Source organism: Mytilus galloprovincialis, chromosome 14 (genome assembly GCF_965363235.1).
Source record: "Mytilus galloprovincialis chromosome 14, xbMytGall1.hap1.1, whole genome shotgun sequence".
NCBI lineage: Eukaryota > Metazoa > Mollusca > Bivalvia > Mytilida > Mytilidae > Mytilus > Mytilus galloprovincialis.
In genome coordinates, this window is record NC_134851.1 from 14,160,271 (window position 1) to 14,173,925 (window position 13,655).

General features: G+C 32.4%; 1 protein-coding gene across 2 annotated transcripts in view; it reads left to right on the top strand.

Moving 5' to 3' along the window:
- The window catches only part of LOC143058411 (transient receptor potential cation channel subfamily M member-like 2), a 38,594-nt gene that overhangs the window by 1,729 nt on the left and 23,210 nt on the right, over nucleotides 1-13,655 (top strand). Inside the window, exons 2-9 of one of the 2 annotated variants that reach the window (XM_076231905.1) lie at nucleotides 4,750-4,877; nucleotides 5,647-5,684; nucleotides 6,772-6,856; nucleotides 7,767-7,950; nucleotides 10,201-10,331; nucleotides 10,908-11,037; nucleotides 12,567-12,735; nucleotides 13,216-13,354. In XM_076231905.1, the coding sequence (XP_076088020.1) occupies nucleotides 4,764-4,877; nucleotides 5,647-5,684; nucleotides 6,772-6,856; nucleotides 7,767-7,950; nucleotides 10,201-10,331; nucleotides 10,908-11,037; nucleotides 12,567-12,735; nucleotides 13,216-13,354 (990 nt within the window). In that variant the 5' untranslated portion in view covers nucleotides 4,750-4,763. Of the gene's footprint in view, nucleotides 1-4,729; nucleotides 4,878-5,646; nucleotides 5,685-6,771; nucleotides 6,857-7,766; nucleotides 7,951-10,200; nucleotides 10,332-10,907; nucleotides 11,038-12,566; nucleotides 12,736-13,215; nucleotides 13,355-13,655 lie in introns of both variants that reach the window. The other variant, XM_076231906.1, reaches the window with a different exon arrangement.

A 13,655-nucleotide genomic window follows, 5' to 3' on the forward strand; every position in this document is an offset into this window, starting at 1 on the left:
AAAATAAATGCACACAATAATTTCTAAATTTACAGTATGTGTTTCTTTTTTCCAAAGGAAAGATAAAAGTTGATCGCTCTTTGTGTTTCACTTTCCGGACTTTTTAACTGTTTTTCAAATGGTGTATAAATACTAAACTTAATTAGTTTAATTGAATTCGGTTACAAGTTCAATGCAGTTTTTTAAATTATAAGGTTAAAGCTTATAAGTTATGTCTTTGTTTTGTAAACAATGCCGACTACAAATAAATCTTATTTATAATATACCTATTATTGTCTTAAGTTAACAATTGTACACGATCTTGTATTTGATATGGATAACCGAGCGACAATAGAGATCTGCACAATGCCAATAGGTGTTTACAGGTGCACAATTCTAATTACGGAAAATGCAGGTTCCGCCAGGCGATCGTATTCAGCATGTTTATTACCTTGATTGAATTTACCACTCGAAGTTTCGTATTAAATATCATTTCCGTGTATTAAGTAACGAAGCATAAATGAACATAAGGCTATAAGAATTCATTAGTATATTATTACAACTCCTCGGCCAATCAAATTGATTGCATTTGCATTTTAAATTTCATAGTAAATTACTTTCTCTGTTTACTCAGAAACTATGCATAAATGGCGACAAGGGTAAGATTCCATTGTATTTTGTACAATTTTGTGTCCCATTTAAAAATGAAAATGTGTATGAGTGTTTTCACAATGATTTTTACATAAACTGCTATTGAAATTCTTAGTTTTAGAATCATAAATTTTGTGGCTCATCGTTCCGAACGAACTGTGAGCTTTTGTCATCACTTGGCGTCCGTCGTCGTCGTCGTCCGTTCAGTGTAAAATATTTCAAACATCTCCTCTGAAACTACTGAACCAATTCAAACCGAACTTAAGTGAATGGTCCTTAGAATATCTAGAATAAAGTTTGTGTTTATTTTTCTGTTTCAGAAAATCTATAGAGGCCAATGTGCTAAGCTTGCTTTCGAGATATATATGGCCATTGAAAGTTTGGCGGGAACATGTTCTCTCTTGATTTTTCATAGCTTTATCATTGACAAGTTAAAGTTCTCAAAAACTATTAAAAAATGAATAAGATTGTACAAGAATTTTACAAATGACTTATGCATGCAAAAGATTTATAAAAAGAACGGGCAAATTTTTTAAGGCATTCAAATGGATAATACCAGAGGATTCCGAAAATCTGACAAAACATCTTAAACATGACAAGCAAACATCCTTAAGGAGTTATTGCCCCTTAATGACAATTTTACACAACACAATTTCATCATGTTTTTTTAACTTTAAAAAATCTTCAACTGAACCAATTCTAACCAAACTTAAGCTGAATGATCCTTAGGGTATCTCGAATAAACTTTGTGTTTCCTCAGAAAACATGGTTGCCATTGCTAAAAATAGAACATAGGGTAAAATGCAGTTTTGGACTTAACTCTCAAAAACTAAAGCATTTAGAGAAAATCAGACAAGTACTAGTTAAAGTATTCATTAGGTCAAGGTCTACCTTAAATTATCAGCCAAATCGGGTATCTGATTTGTAGGTTATTGCCCTAAATTGTTGAGTTATTTTGCAGTTTTCGGTTATTATATTAATATAGATAAAGATAAACTGTAAGCAGCAGAAATGTTTAGCAAAGTGAGATATGTAAATAAGTTGAAATGACCAAAATTGTCAATTGACACCTTATGAAGTTTTTGCCCTTTAAAGGTAATTTTTCACAATTTGTTCATCTTGTTTTCTTGTTTTAAAATATCTTCTCCATTGAAACTGCTGAATCAATTTCAGCCAAACTTGGGCTGAATGAGTTTCAGAATATCTAGTATAAATTTTGTATTTGATTTCCTTGTACGTCAAGAAACATAACCACTATGGCTAAAATGGAACGTAGGAGAAACATGCAATTTATCTTTTGCTATTGTAGAAAATAGGACAGATACAAAAAACATTTAAATGGAATTTAAAAGCCACTCATTAATATATTATATTAAAAAGCATAAATAATCATTGATGAGATTTTAGCAAAAAATTACAGGTGAGCGATTTAGGTTCTGGGGAGCCTCTTGTTTAAAGACAAATTACTATCACGCAAGTTTACATCATTTTGTTTATGACACTAATGAGGAAAGAACAATATCCCCAGAATTCATTACAAATAGATTATCTAAGACTCTCTTAGTTTTCTTAAAATTTGCAATATCATTAATTCAAATGTGTTCTCCATTTTTTTATTTTTTTTTACAACATATATATGCAGTGTAGCGATATATTCTTCCAGACTGCTGTACCCCTATTTTGACAATTTTACCTATTATATCTGTTTTGTTCACACATCGTTGTAAATATAATGGAATTTGATGCGACTGTCATACTAGTGAGATGTTTAGCGCTATAAAACAAGGTTTAATCTACCATTTTCTACATTTGATTTTGCCTGTACCAAGTCATTCGTTTGAGGTGTTTTATCAATTGATTTTGCCATTTGATTATGGACTTTCCGTTTTGAATTTCCTCGGAGTTCAGTATTTTTGTGATTTCACTTTTTTCTTCAACATGATCCTTGACATTAGAAGAATATTGCTACAATGTACAACATTGGAGTATGTTTGTGACCAACTTTAAATGCCTGAATATGGCACCAGACTGCAATTTTTACAGATATTGGCAAATGTTGCGAAAGGTATAAGGATATCCTTAATCAAAAATTATGTTGGAAGTCAATCTTCAAATTAATAACTAAAAGTTAGAGACATCTTTCATATTCTTAAAAAAACCTGTATAGTGACTGTGTTTTAACAGCAATTTTCTTCGCTTAATAACAATTGTGTGATTATATTATAAAGGCCCTTTTATATTCGATTGTTTAATATGTGAAACATCTCGTTAGAAAAAAAAACTACCTATAAATAAATGAAATTTTTCTTTGGATGTAAATTATCCAGCAGCGCCTGCATACGAAGTATATATCTCCTAATTGATACGATATTCCCCTGCTTGTGTTTCTTATCATGATTTCCTTGATAGAGGATTGCTGCTCACAAGGAAGCTATAAGGTCCAAATGGTGAAATTGAAATCATTCCTTCGTAAATTTATTTGGACGAGTTGGTTGACCGTTATGGATTAACCGTTTCACAGAGGATATCAGATATGTTCCTTACATCGTAACTATAACCCCCTTCCCTTTTCACGAATGTGACCTACCAACTCAGACAATTTACTCGGTTTGTAATAACATGAGCAACACGACGGGTAGCACATGTAGAGCACGATCTGCCTACCCTTTTGGCGCACCTGGGATTACCCCCAGTTTTTGGTGTGGTTAGTGTTGCTTAGTCTTTAGTTTTCTATGTTGTGTCATGTGTACTTTTATCTGTCTGTTTGTCTTTTTCATTTTAGCCATGGCGTTGTCAGTATTTTTTATCTATGAGTTTTCTGTCTCTCTGGCATATTTTATGGAAGATAAACAGGGCAACAAGGAGCTAGCATAGTGCATTATTTGTGATACCCTCCCCCAAATCAAACCCATTTCTATAATGTGCATAAACAGTTAATAATCCATTTTAGGTAATCCCTTTATCACTATCAAATTAGGTTTAGTTTGAAACGGTTATTTTGATCTGAAAAGTAAAACAATAAATTAATCATCCATGTTCTGCTTTTCAGTCTATTTTCAGACGTTTCCTCTACGTTAATTTCTGTTCTGTTTAGACAGTTGATGTGTTCATATGAATAACAGATGTTAAACAGTCTAAACAATGTAAAAAATTTAATCAGTTGACTCTGGATTATGTGGTGATTGAAATTGCTTACAAATATGAGGCAAACATCCCATTAATACCGATTACTTTCCCAGATGAATACTGGAATTAAAATCGCAGCTAATAACACGAAAATTCAGTCTTGATCCATAGTTAACCGTTTTCCTTTTTAGCTCACCTGGCTCGAAGGGCCAAATGAGCTTTTCACATCACTTGGCGTCCGTCGTCCGTCGTCGTTAACTTTTACAAAAATCTTCTCCTCTGAAACTACTGGGCCAATTTAAACCAAACTTGGCCACAATCATTATTTGGGGTATCTAGTTTAAAAATGTGTCCGGTGACCCATACAACCAACCAAGATGGCCGCCACGGCTAAAAATAGAATAAAGGGGTAAAATGCAGTTTTTGGCTTATAACTCAAAAACTATAGCATTTAAAGCAAATCTGACGGCGGTATAATTGTTCATCAGGTCAAGATCTATCTGTCCTGAAATTTTCAGATGAATTGGACAACCTGTTGTTGGGTTGCTGCCCCTGAATCGATAATTTTAAGGAAATTTTGCTGTTTTTGGTTATTACCTTGAATATTATTATAGATAGAGATAACCTGTAAAGAGCAATAATGTTCAGCAAGGTAAGATTTACAAATAAGTCAACATAACCGATATGGTAAAGTCACCCCCTAAGGAGTTATTGTCCTTTATAGTCAATTTTTAACAATTTTCATAAAATTTGTAAATTTTTATTATCATTTTCCACTGAAGCAACTGGGCCAAGTTCATTTTCGATAGAGATAATTGTAAGCAGCAAGACTGTTTATAAAAATGTAAGATGTACAAACACATCACCATCACCAAAACACAATTTTGTCATGAATCCATCTGCTTCCTTTGTTTAATATTCACATAGACCAAGGTGAGCGACACAGGCTCTTTAGAGCCTCTAGTTTAATTAGTTGTATATTAAAATTAATAGATGAGATATTCTGAATGATGGACACTGAGACAAATACTAGGAGCCACATCTCAAGAAAGAACAAAGTTATTATTGACAGATGGTTAAACCATTCTTCAAAGCAACATGACACAAAAAGAAAACCGGAGGTAAATATGACGGACGTATTGCCAATGTTATTTCAACTGATCGGGCGGAGCTTATGTTTTAATTTGGACAGTCTATGTATAGATGTGTATGATAAGAATGATTGTCGTTATAATTATTAATGATTTCTAGTCACCTTTCACTGTCATCAAAGGAATTTACAAAACAATGACTGGACTTCATTGATGAGTTTATCCTAAAACACATATCTATAGATGGTTTATTGTGAGCGAATCGGTTAAACTTCGCCCATTCAAGTGAAATACATCGAGTAATAGCAGATCGGTTATTAAACCTGCTATAGCCTTCGGCGAGGCAGGTAAAAAGTAAACAAAAACAAAAGGCCATCTTTAAAACAAATTTGTCATATTTGGTGATATAGCTGTTCAACTATTTCTGTTCCTATGCTCGCACGGCTTTCGAAAATATTCGACTTTAAGCGTTCCTCATGAAAGTTAATCCAGTTAAGCATTTGTAAGACACGCATTTAAACCTTATAATTTCTTTTAAAATCCCCATTGACTAGGAGTAACAAGCAGAGTTCCAAGAAATCCGAATGGTTTAACTTTTTTTCTTAAATCTGAATGGTCATTTCATGCATTTCATCTCATAACCGGAAACAAATATCAATAAAATCTAAAGAGGAGGCCTGCAAAAAATAGATAATAAATAAATGCCTTTGCGTACACAATCAATGTAATAATTTAATAGACTATTTTATAATTCAAACTGTTTCTGCTTGTGATATTGAATTTTCGCTTTTTTTTTCAGGAAAAGTCAAAGGAAATAAGTAGAAAATATAAATACACGTAAGAAAAGTCACCTTACTTATATTGTCAATTAAAAAGCTTTATACAAGTTTGTGATATGGCAGGGCGTTCAGTTATCGCTTGGCATAACTTTTTGGAACTTTGGATCCTCATTGCTCTTCAACTTTGTACTTGTTTGGCTTTATACATATTTTGATATATGAGTGTCACTGATGAGTCATATGTAGACGAAACACGCGTCTGGCGTAGTAAATTATAATCGTGGTACGTTTGATAACTATTATGCAAGTGTATTGACACATAAGATCCAATGCACAAATCATTTAAAACCATTTTTTATTCTGAAAAAAAATCTCGTTTTTAAACATACCCATTTTCAGAATCATGATATGAAGATAATGCTTTGTAAAATTGTCAACTTTAACCTGTTTAGTTGTTTTGCAGTTAGAAAACAACTATATGAACACTTTATAATAGGGTACAAAAAGAACAAATGTATAAAACACGTTCAACATGTTCAACAATGTTACACGATATCTACTAAACCTACATGATATTTTTATGGAAATAAATAATTGAATTTAGAGAAAAAAAAAATGTTAACGAATATAACTCAATGTGCACAATAATTGTAAAAGATGCACGTGTATCTAAATATCAACTCTCTACCTCTCGCGTTCAGACTGCTTTAACCTCTTATTTAAATACGTACATTTAGACCAAAAAAATACATCTTATAAAGTCTGTTTATTTTCTTCTCACATTGGTGTCAATACAATGAAATTTTATGCGACTGTCATACAAGTTTGAGGTTTCGGTAGCTGCAAAATAAGGTTCAATCCACCATCTACATAAGAAAATGCCTGTATTAAGTTAGGAATGTGACAGTTGTTATCTATTCGTTTAATGTGTTTGAGCTCTTGATTTTGCCATTTGATTAGGGACTTTCCGTTTTGAATTTTCGTCAGAGTTCGATATTTTTGTTATTTTACGTTTAAGATAAATATTGTAAGATTCTAAATTAAGTATTGCTGTTAGCTTTTAGTATATTATGTTGTAAATTGATAGTTTTAAATACTAATCAATATAATAATAAGAAAATATCTTTTCTTTTAAAATTTGTTAGGCGTGGAGGTGAGACACAGAACAACCTTAAACATGGAATTATCAGATTGAATTCAGAAGACACCGAGGAGCAAATAAAAATTCCAGTATGTTTTTTAAAATATATTAAAATTTGTACTTTGAAAGAACAAATATGTTATGCATAGAAATCCAGTAGAGGAAATTCAACTGTACTTTCAACTTGTGAAAACATGTAGCTTTATTTTGGAATTTCTAGTACAGAACCGTTTTATACAAAAATAGAAACTGCAACTTAATTTAACCTTCCGATGTTGTTTAGTGGTAATCAAGATGCCGTCATACCATTTAGAATTAACTTTCCAAACATAATATCTCGAACAAATATATCCGTAAAATAGTAGGTTGTTATAGGAATACTGATTATGTTTACTGCAATCGTGTGGACAGATTGGATAATGGGTCTGAAACGGAAAAGATTGGAAGGGACAACCCGCTTTATGTGACTGAAAATACGAGATTTAGTGTAATGTTTTGATAATGGAAGCCATTTTTGAAAATACTTGATTCGCCACTGATCGCTTCGACGTGAAAATAAAAATAAATGTAGATAATTGTAAAATTGAGAGTGGAAATGGGGAATGTGTCAGAGAGACAACAACCCGACCAAATGCATATAGATATAAAACCAAATATATATATATATATATATATATGGGTACGAATCTCGGCGAGGGAAGAACCAAAAATTTGCGAAAGCAAATTTACAGATCTAACATTGTTGGGTTGATGTTTAGACGAGTTTGGTTTCTTTTCCAATATTACAGGATTGACATTAGGTAAACATGTCCTAATATAAGATATCTTTACGCTGATTTGAAAAAAAAACACCTTTGAAATCGTCAGTCTGAGAGAACTTATACACACTGATAATCAGTACAATTTTTAAAATCAAGAGACAATTACAAGCACGCCAAGATCGAGATCAGTCTTTCAGTTATTTTTCATATGTCCATTTGTAGTCCTATACCTTTTCAGTGTATCATAGCGCCTGCTGACACTGACTGTAAGATTTTATATGAGGAGATGCGCAAATGGGTTCCTTTTAACAAAGCACCAAAGGCAGTTCTATCCCTTACTGGAGGATCAGCACATTTTTTAAACAATGAAACACTTGCAAGTCGATTGAAAAGTGGCTTACTGGATCTTATCACCACCACAAGTAAGAAAGAATGTTGCATCCCTACGCTCTCTCTCTCTCTCTCTCTCTCTCCCGCTCTTTTTTGTTGTTTTAGACAAATGAACTTAAAAAGTAAACTCACAAAATTACTGAACTTAGAGGAAAATCAAATCGGAAAGTCCATATACAAATGCAAAATCAAATAACAAAATACACAAAAAACGAATGGACAAGAGCTGTCATATTCCTGACTTGGTACAGGCATTTTCAAATGTAGAAAATGGTGGATTAAACCTGGTTTGATAGCGCTAACCCTCTCACTTTGATGACACTCTAATCAAATTCCGTTATATTTACAATGATGCGTGAACTAAACGGACACAATAAATAAAAATAGTCGAAATATAGGTTCATAAGTCATTATCGTGTTACAATTTTTTCGTTTGTTTTCTCTTATATTTGAGTGTGAATTCACATTACTATTAGACGTGTCACGGTACTTTTCTATCCCAAATTCATGCATTTGGTTTTGATGTTATATTTGTTATTCTCATCGGATTTCGTCTAATGCTTAGTCCGTTTCTGTGTGTGTTACATTTTAATGTTGTGTCGTTGATCTCCTCTTATATATAATGCGTTTCCCCCAGTTTTAGTTTGTTACCCCAATTTTGTTTTTTGTCCATAGATTTACGAGTTTTGAACAGCGGTATTCTTCTGTTGCCTTCATTTAAAAGGGACAATTTAACAGATCACAAAAACATCTACCTACAAACACATTCATTGATTCGCGTGTCTGACGTCAGAAAATTTTATACGTCACATATATGTGTCGTTCAATGTACATACACACAATTTTAAAATTTCACATAGGCAATGTTAGTATGCAGGGTAAGAAGTATGTAAGAATAAATTTCAAAAAGAGACCGTGATTTAAAATAGTCCGAAAGTTGTAAAGAATTTATAAGAATCCACAAATAGTTAATTCCACTACTCGATTGAATGATTTTGACGTTTGTGGTTCAACGTATTTTGTAATTCATAATAGAAATATATCACAATGACTTAAAATAGAACAATATCATACTGGCGGGATCTTTTAATGTACAGAGTCACGTTATAAGAACCAAAGCGGCTCACACTCTTTTTGTTAATATAACGTAACTTCAGACAATCATCATACAAGTTGGAGATAAGCTATCGGTAAAACAAGGTTCAACTCACCATTTCTTAACAAATGCTTGTGAAAAGGAAGGTGCCAGTCGTTTTACAGGCCCGTATGCTGATTTTGTCAAGTGTTGGTTGTGTCTGTTTCTATGGGTTTTGGCCTTACCGAATTTACCTTGAAGTTCGGTATGTTTTTTGGTTCTTTTTCGCCTGACACGAGATATTTTCCCAGAAATGTACGTACATATTTTATCACTGAACGCTACGCAATAAACAATCAATAAATTAATCGATCTTTTTCCTGTTGTTGAAAAATCTTGAAGTACGTTCATTTGTTTCTCTTTTATTTGAACTTCTCCAAAGGTATCACGCCGTACGGGCTTTGAAAGCTGTCATCACCATAAAAATACACATTTAAAGATTTTTCAGCGATCCCTAAAAAATTATCAAAAAGAGAACACTTCAATAAGATTCAAACAATATCGGAAGTGGGAAATTTAATGCAAACCTCGTGGCCAAACAGATCTACTACACTATTTAGATTGTCTAATAGAGAAAGACTTTATATATATATATATATATAGAGAGAGAATTCATATGACCAGTTATCAGTTGCCAAGACATCTAAAAGGTAGTCAACAAATCAGTAAATTAACCCTTGGCACGGAGCAATATAGGAAAATAAAATAAATTCAGAAATATTGCAAGGTTTTTATTCATGCAACAAGGTAGCGTATTCTGACATCTGTTAAATAAAATTAACGGTACCAATTTTCTTGCACCAGATGCGCATTTCGACAATACATTTGTCTTCAGTGATGCTCGTGGCCAAAATATTTGAAATCCAAAGCTTATATAAAAGATGAAGAGCTCTAATCCAAAAGGTCCAAAAAGTATAGCCAAATCCGTGAAAGGAATCAGAGCTTTGCATGAGGGAGATACATTTCTTAATTTATAATAATTTCTGACATCTGTTAAAATATCAATATACAGATTTTATCGCAATAATTAAACCAGCATTTTGTTCAGTCTCCTAAGATCGCAATAATAAAACCACACAATAATTTCTGAATTTACAGTATTTTATTTGCTGCAATATTGTTATACTGTTTGGTGTATATCTTTTAGGTCTCTGGCTCATTACTGGAGCAACGAACACAGGAATTACAACTTCTGTAGGAGAAGCAATTCAGGAATACAGGGATAAACATGAAAACAAAGATCATATTCCGGCTTTTGGATTTTCCGAATGGGGCAAGGTAAGAGTATACAGTAAATAATTTACTTCGTCAAAATTATTTGTCCATTTGTACGCCATCTAATTTTTCAATTGCGATAATTGGAGACACTATAGGGATGACGCGGTATCAATTAAGTTTTATAATTTTTGAAGTATTAAGATGTTCCTCTGCCCCTGCAACCGTTGTTTCGGGAATAAATCCTCAAAATGCGTAAAAAGTTCATCGAAAAGGAGAAATCGATTCTTTATACTACTGGGAGAAGAGACCGAATTCATTAATCCGCAATTCCTCTGAAACCATACCTAAGTCGGAATCTTTTTTTCTATATGATGTATAAATGTAGTGTTTTGTTGTTCCTAATTTTGTCTTTGGAATAATATTTTTTTTCCACCGGTAACGCCAATTTTTTTGGAGAATATCCCAATTTGGAGACTGCTAACAATACGAGTATTATACACCTTTCCACACAATCAGTCGACTTTTATTTTATTTTTCATCCGTGTTAAATGGATTTTTTTCCATTTAGTTTTCCTTTTTTATCCCTATTTAACATATTTAACGTGGCTCATAAAGTTATTGTGATTGTGTTTTCAGGTTGTTAAAGGTTATTACCAAACCTGCAATGGGAAGGATTTAGAACCAAACCATACACACTTAATAATGGTCGATGGCAGCGAGGAAAAGGTATTGAAGCTAAGAACAGACCTTAGATGTTATCTTGCAAGTAAGAACAATACTTTAAGTTTAATGCCTCGTTTACACGTACATTTCTTGCAAATAGAATTTGAATCGAATTCGCTAATCGCGTTCACGCACTCTTCGTTTTTAATTCAAATTGATTTAAATCGGCTATATCACATTATCAAATTCGCAATAGAAATGCGTTTTTATTAATACGATTTAAAAGTAAACGTCGTTCGGACAGTAAAGCGAATTTGACGCGCATTGCAATTCAAATTAGAACTTACGTTTGAACTTAAAACGTTTCGTATGAGAATAAAACTAATTCGAATTAGTTAATACGATTCGAATACGAATGACGTGTAAATTGGTGATTGGTAACAGATGTTCCATAATCTTCCAGGATTTCGTTTATTCTTTTGAGTTTTGTCACGAGTAAATTGTTCTTGACTTTAAATGATGCATCTTGTACTGCTGATTTTAATCTGTTTTAAATTTTACGTAAAAAGTTGTGATATACTAATAGAATGAAATCTTGACAAAAGCAATAAAGGTATCAAATAGATTATAATAAAGGTAGTATCTGTTGTATTTATATTACGCTTACATTTTGAAGAAATAAAGAAAACCATGTTCTTTGCGTTTATATTATCTAATGCATAACCATTTGTAAAGGACAATTCATACATCTAGAATTTACTAGTCCGTTAGGCATTGATTGAACTGTTATTCGCATTAGCTTTTATAGTGATTTTTAGAGTTTGATTCGAACGTAGTTAAGGATGTACTTTGGTGAGGTTTTGGAATGCGTGTCAAATGTTCGGAATCCTTGGTGTTTTTTCATACAATTCAAAGTAAAATGTTTTGCCCCATAACACCTGATTATTTTTTTATTTAAGACTTAATAGCACATGAAAGGTCAAAATTTCAAAAGATTCTTGATTTTCTTTCTTTTGTTTCGAGACCCAAATAATACCACTGAAATATAAGTTAAAAGTCTGAGTCAGCCTTTTCCCGCCATATTCTAAATCTCAAATATCTCGAAAAGGAGGTCCATGACCTATCGATATTTTTAGCTTATTTTTATCTTTAAAGAATGCTCTACCAGATTAAAGTATCAATTTTAAATTATTAATTTATTAATTATCACCTAAACTCACCTTAGTACATCCTTAAGTGAATCATATTTTCAAAGACACTTAGTGTGATATATTTGATTTATCATGTACAAAAATATGAAGGTAAAAAATTCTGAAAAGTGTATGACAACGTATTTTAAGGTATGATTGTATAGTATTGAACTATTCTGCGATTGGCTCAAGAAATGATAAACATTGACCATTTTGGCTCAGAGATTATTAGCTATGTGTTGATCTGTTGAAATAAATTGTATTCCTATGTTTGATACACACTACAATTTGAAATGCACCATTTATAATCAAAGTTTACACATCATTAATACACTGGAAGCTATGAATGCAATTGGCTTAAACAGAACACAAACTTCGTTTTAGGTCTTTGTTTTGTCTATTTTCCCTGCATTACTCAATCTATTTCTTGTCATTCGTGTAGCACATATGCAGATTCCGGTGATACTGTTGATTGTAGAAGGTGGACCAAAAACATTTGAAATAGCATTGGAGTCTGTCAGAAAGAATATTCCTGTTTTAGTAATAGAAGGGTCGGGTAAAGCAGCGGACTTCATATCTAAAGGTTATAAATTGAGCGAGGATAAAACCAGGTTGGTGGTAAAAAGTATTATCTGATATTGTAATAATGATCACACCTATATTAGCTAAAGCTGTAATTAGTCAACGCAATATGTGCATCGGGTATAATGTTTTTGACTCGTCCGTTCCTCCGTCAGTCCATCAGCACTATTCTTGTCACCGTAACTCCGCTGAAATCACACACCAGAATTTCATGCATCTTTATAGATAATAAGGATATTCTATGTAGACATGGTAAATGTGCATATTGACAGGAAGTAGTGATTCAATTTTTCTTGTTTTTCCCCTTTGCACTGATTGGCTTGTCCACTGACAATGTGGGGGAGTGGGGTATATGAATGTAACAAAGGTTCTTTAATTGTTATTTTATGTAACTGATTATAATTAAAAGTGTTTATTTTTATATACATTCTCAATGGGATATTTTTGTTGTTTTTGGTTTTGTTTGCTTTTTCATAATTTGAAGAAAACTTTTTAATATTTTTATATAGTGAAGGAAATAGCGTTTTTACTGAAACATTTGGACCAGAAATGTTTCAGTCAGCAAAAAACATGTCAGACACAAGCAAAGATGATCCTAACAAGTATGTAAGCCAACTGAAGGACTGTCTGAAGGAAAAGAGGAAAATGGTAAGGAAACATTAATTTGGGCATTCCATAGTTGTCTAACTTTTTTACGATATCATATAATGTCGACCCGTTTTATTTATATAACTTTTATTAAATTCACATATCCTATCTGCTTCAACATTTGTTTTAAAGAATCCAAGATGAAGATCGATCTAAAACGTGCATCGAACATATCCAATTTTGTTTTTGAATATGGATATATAAAGAGATGTGAACAATTAAAGGCAATCAAAAGGTCTTCAATACTTCAACAGGTTACTTTGTTTCAATTGGATGTTAGTTTATCTAATTCTGACATTTT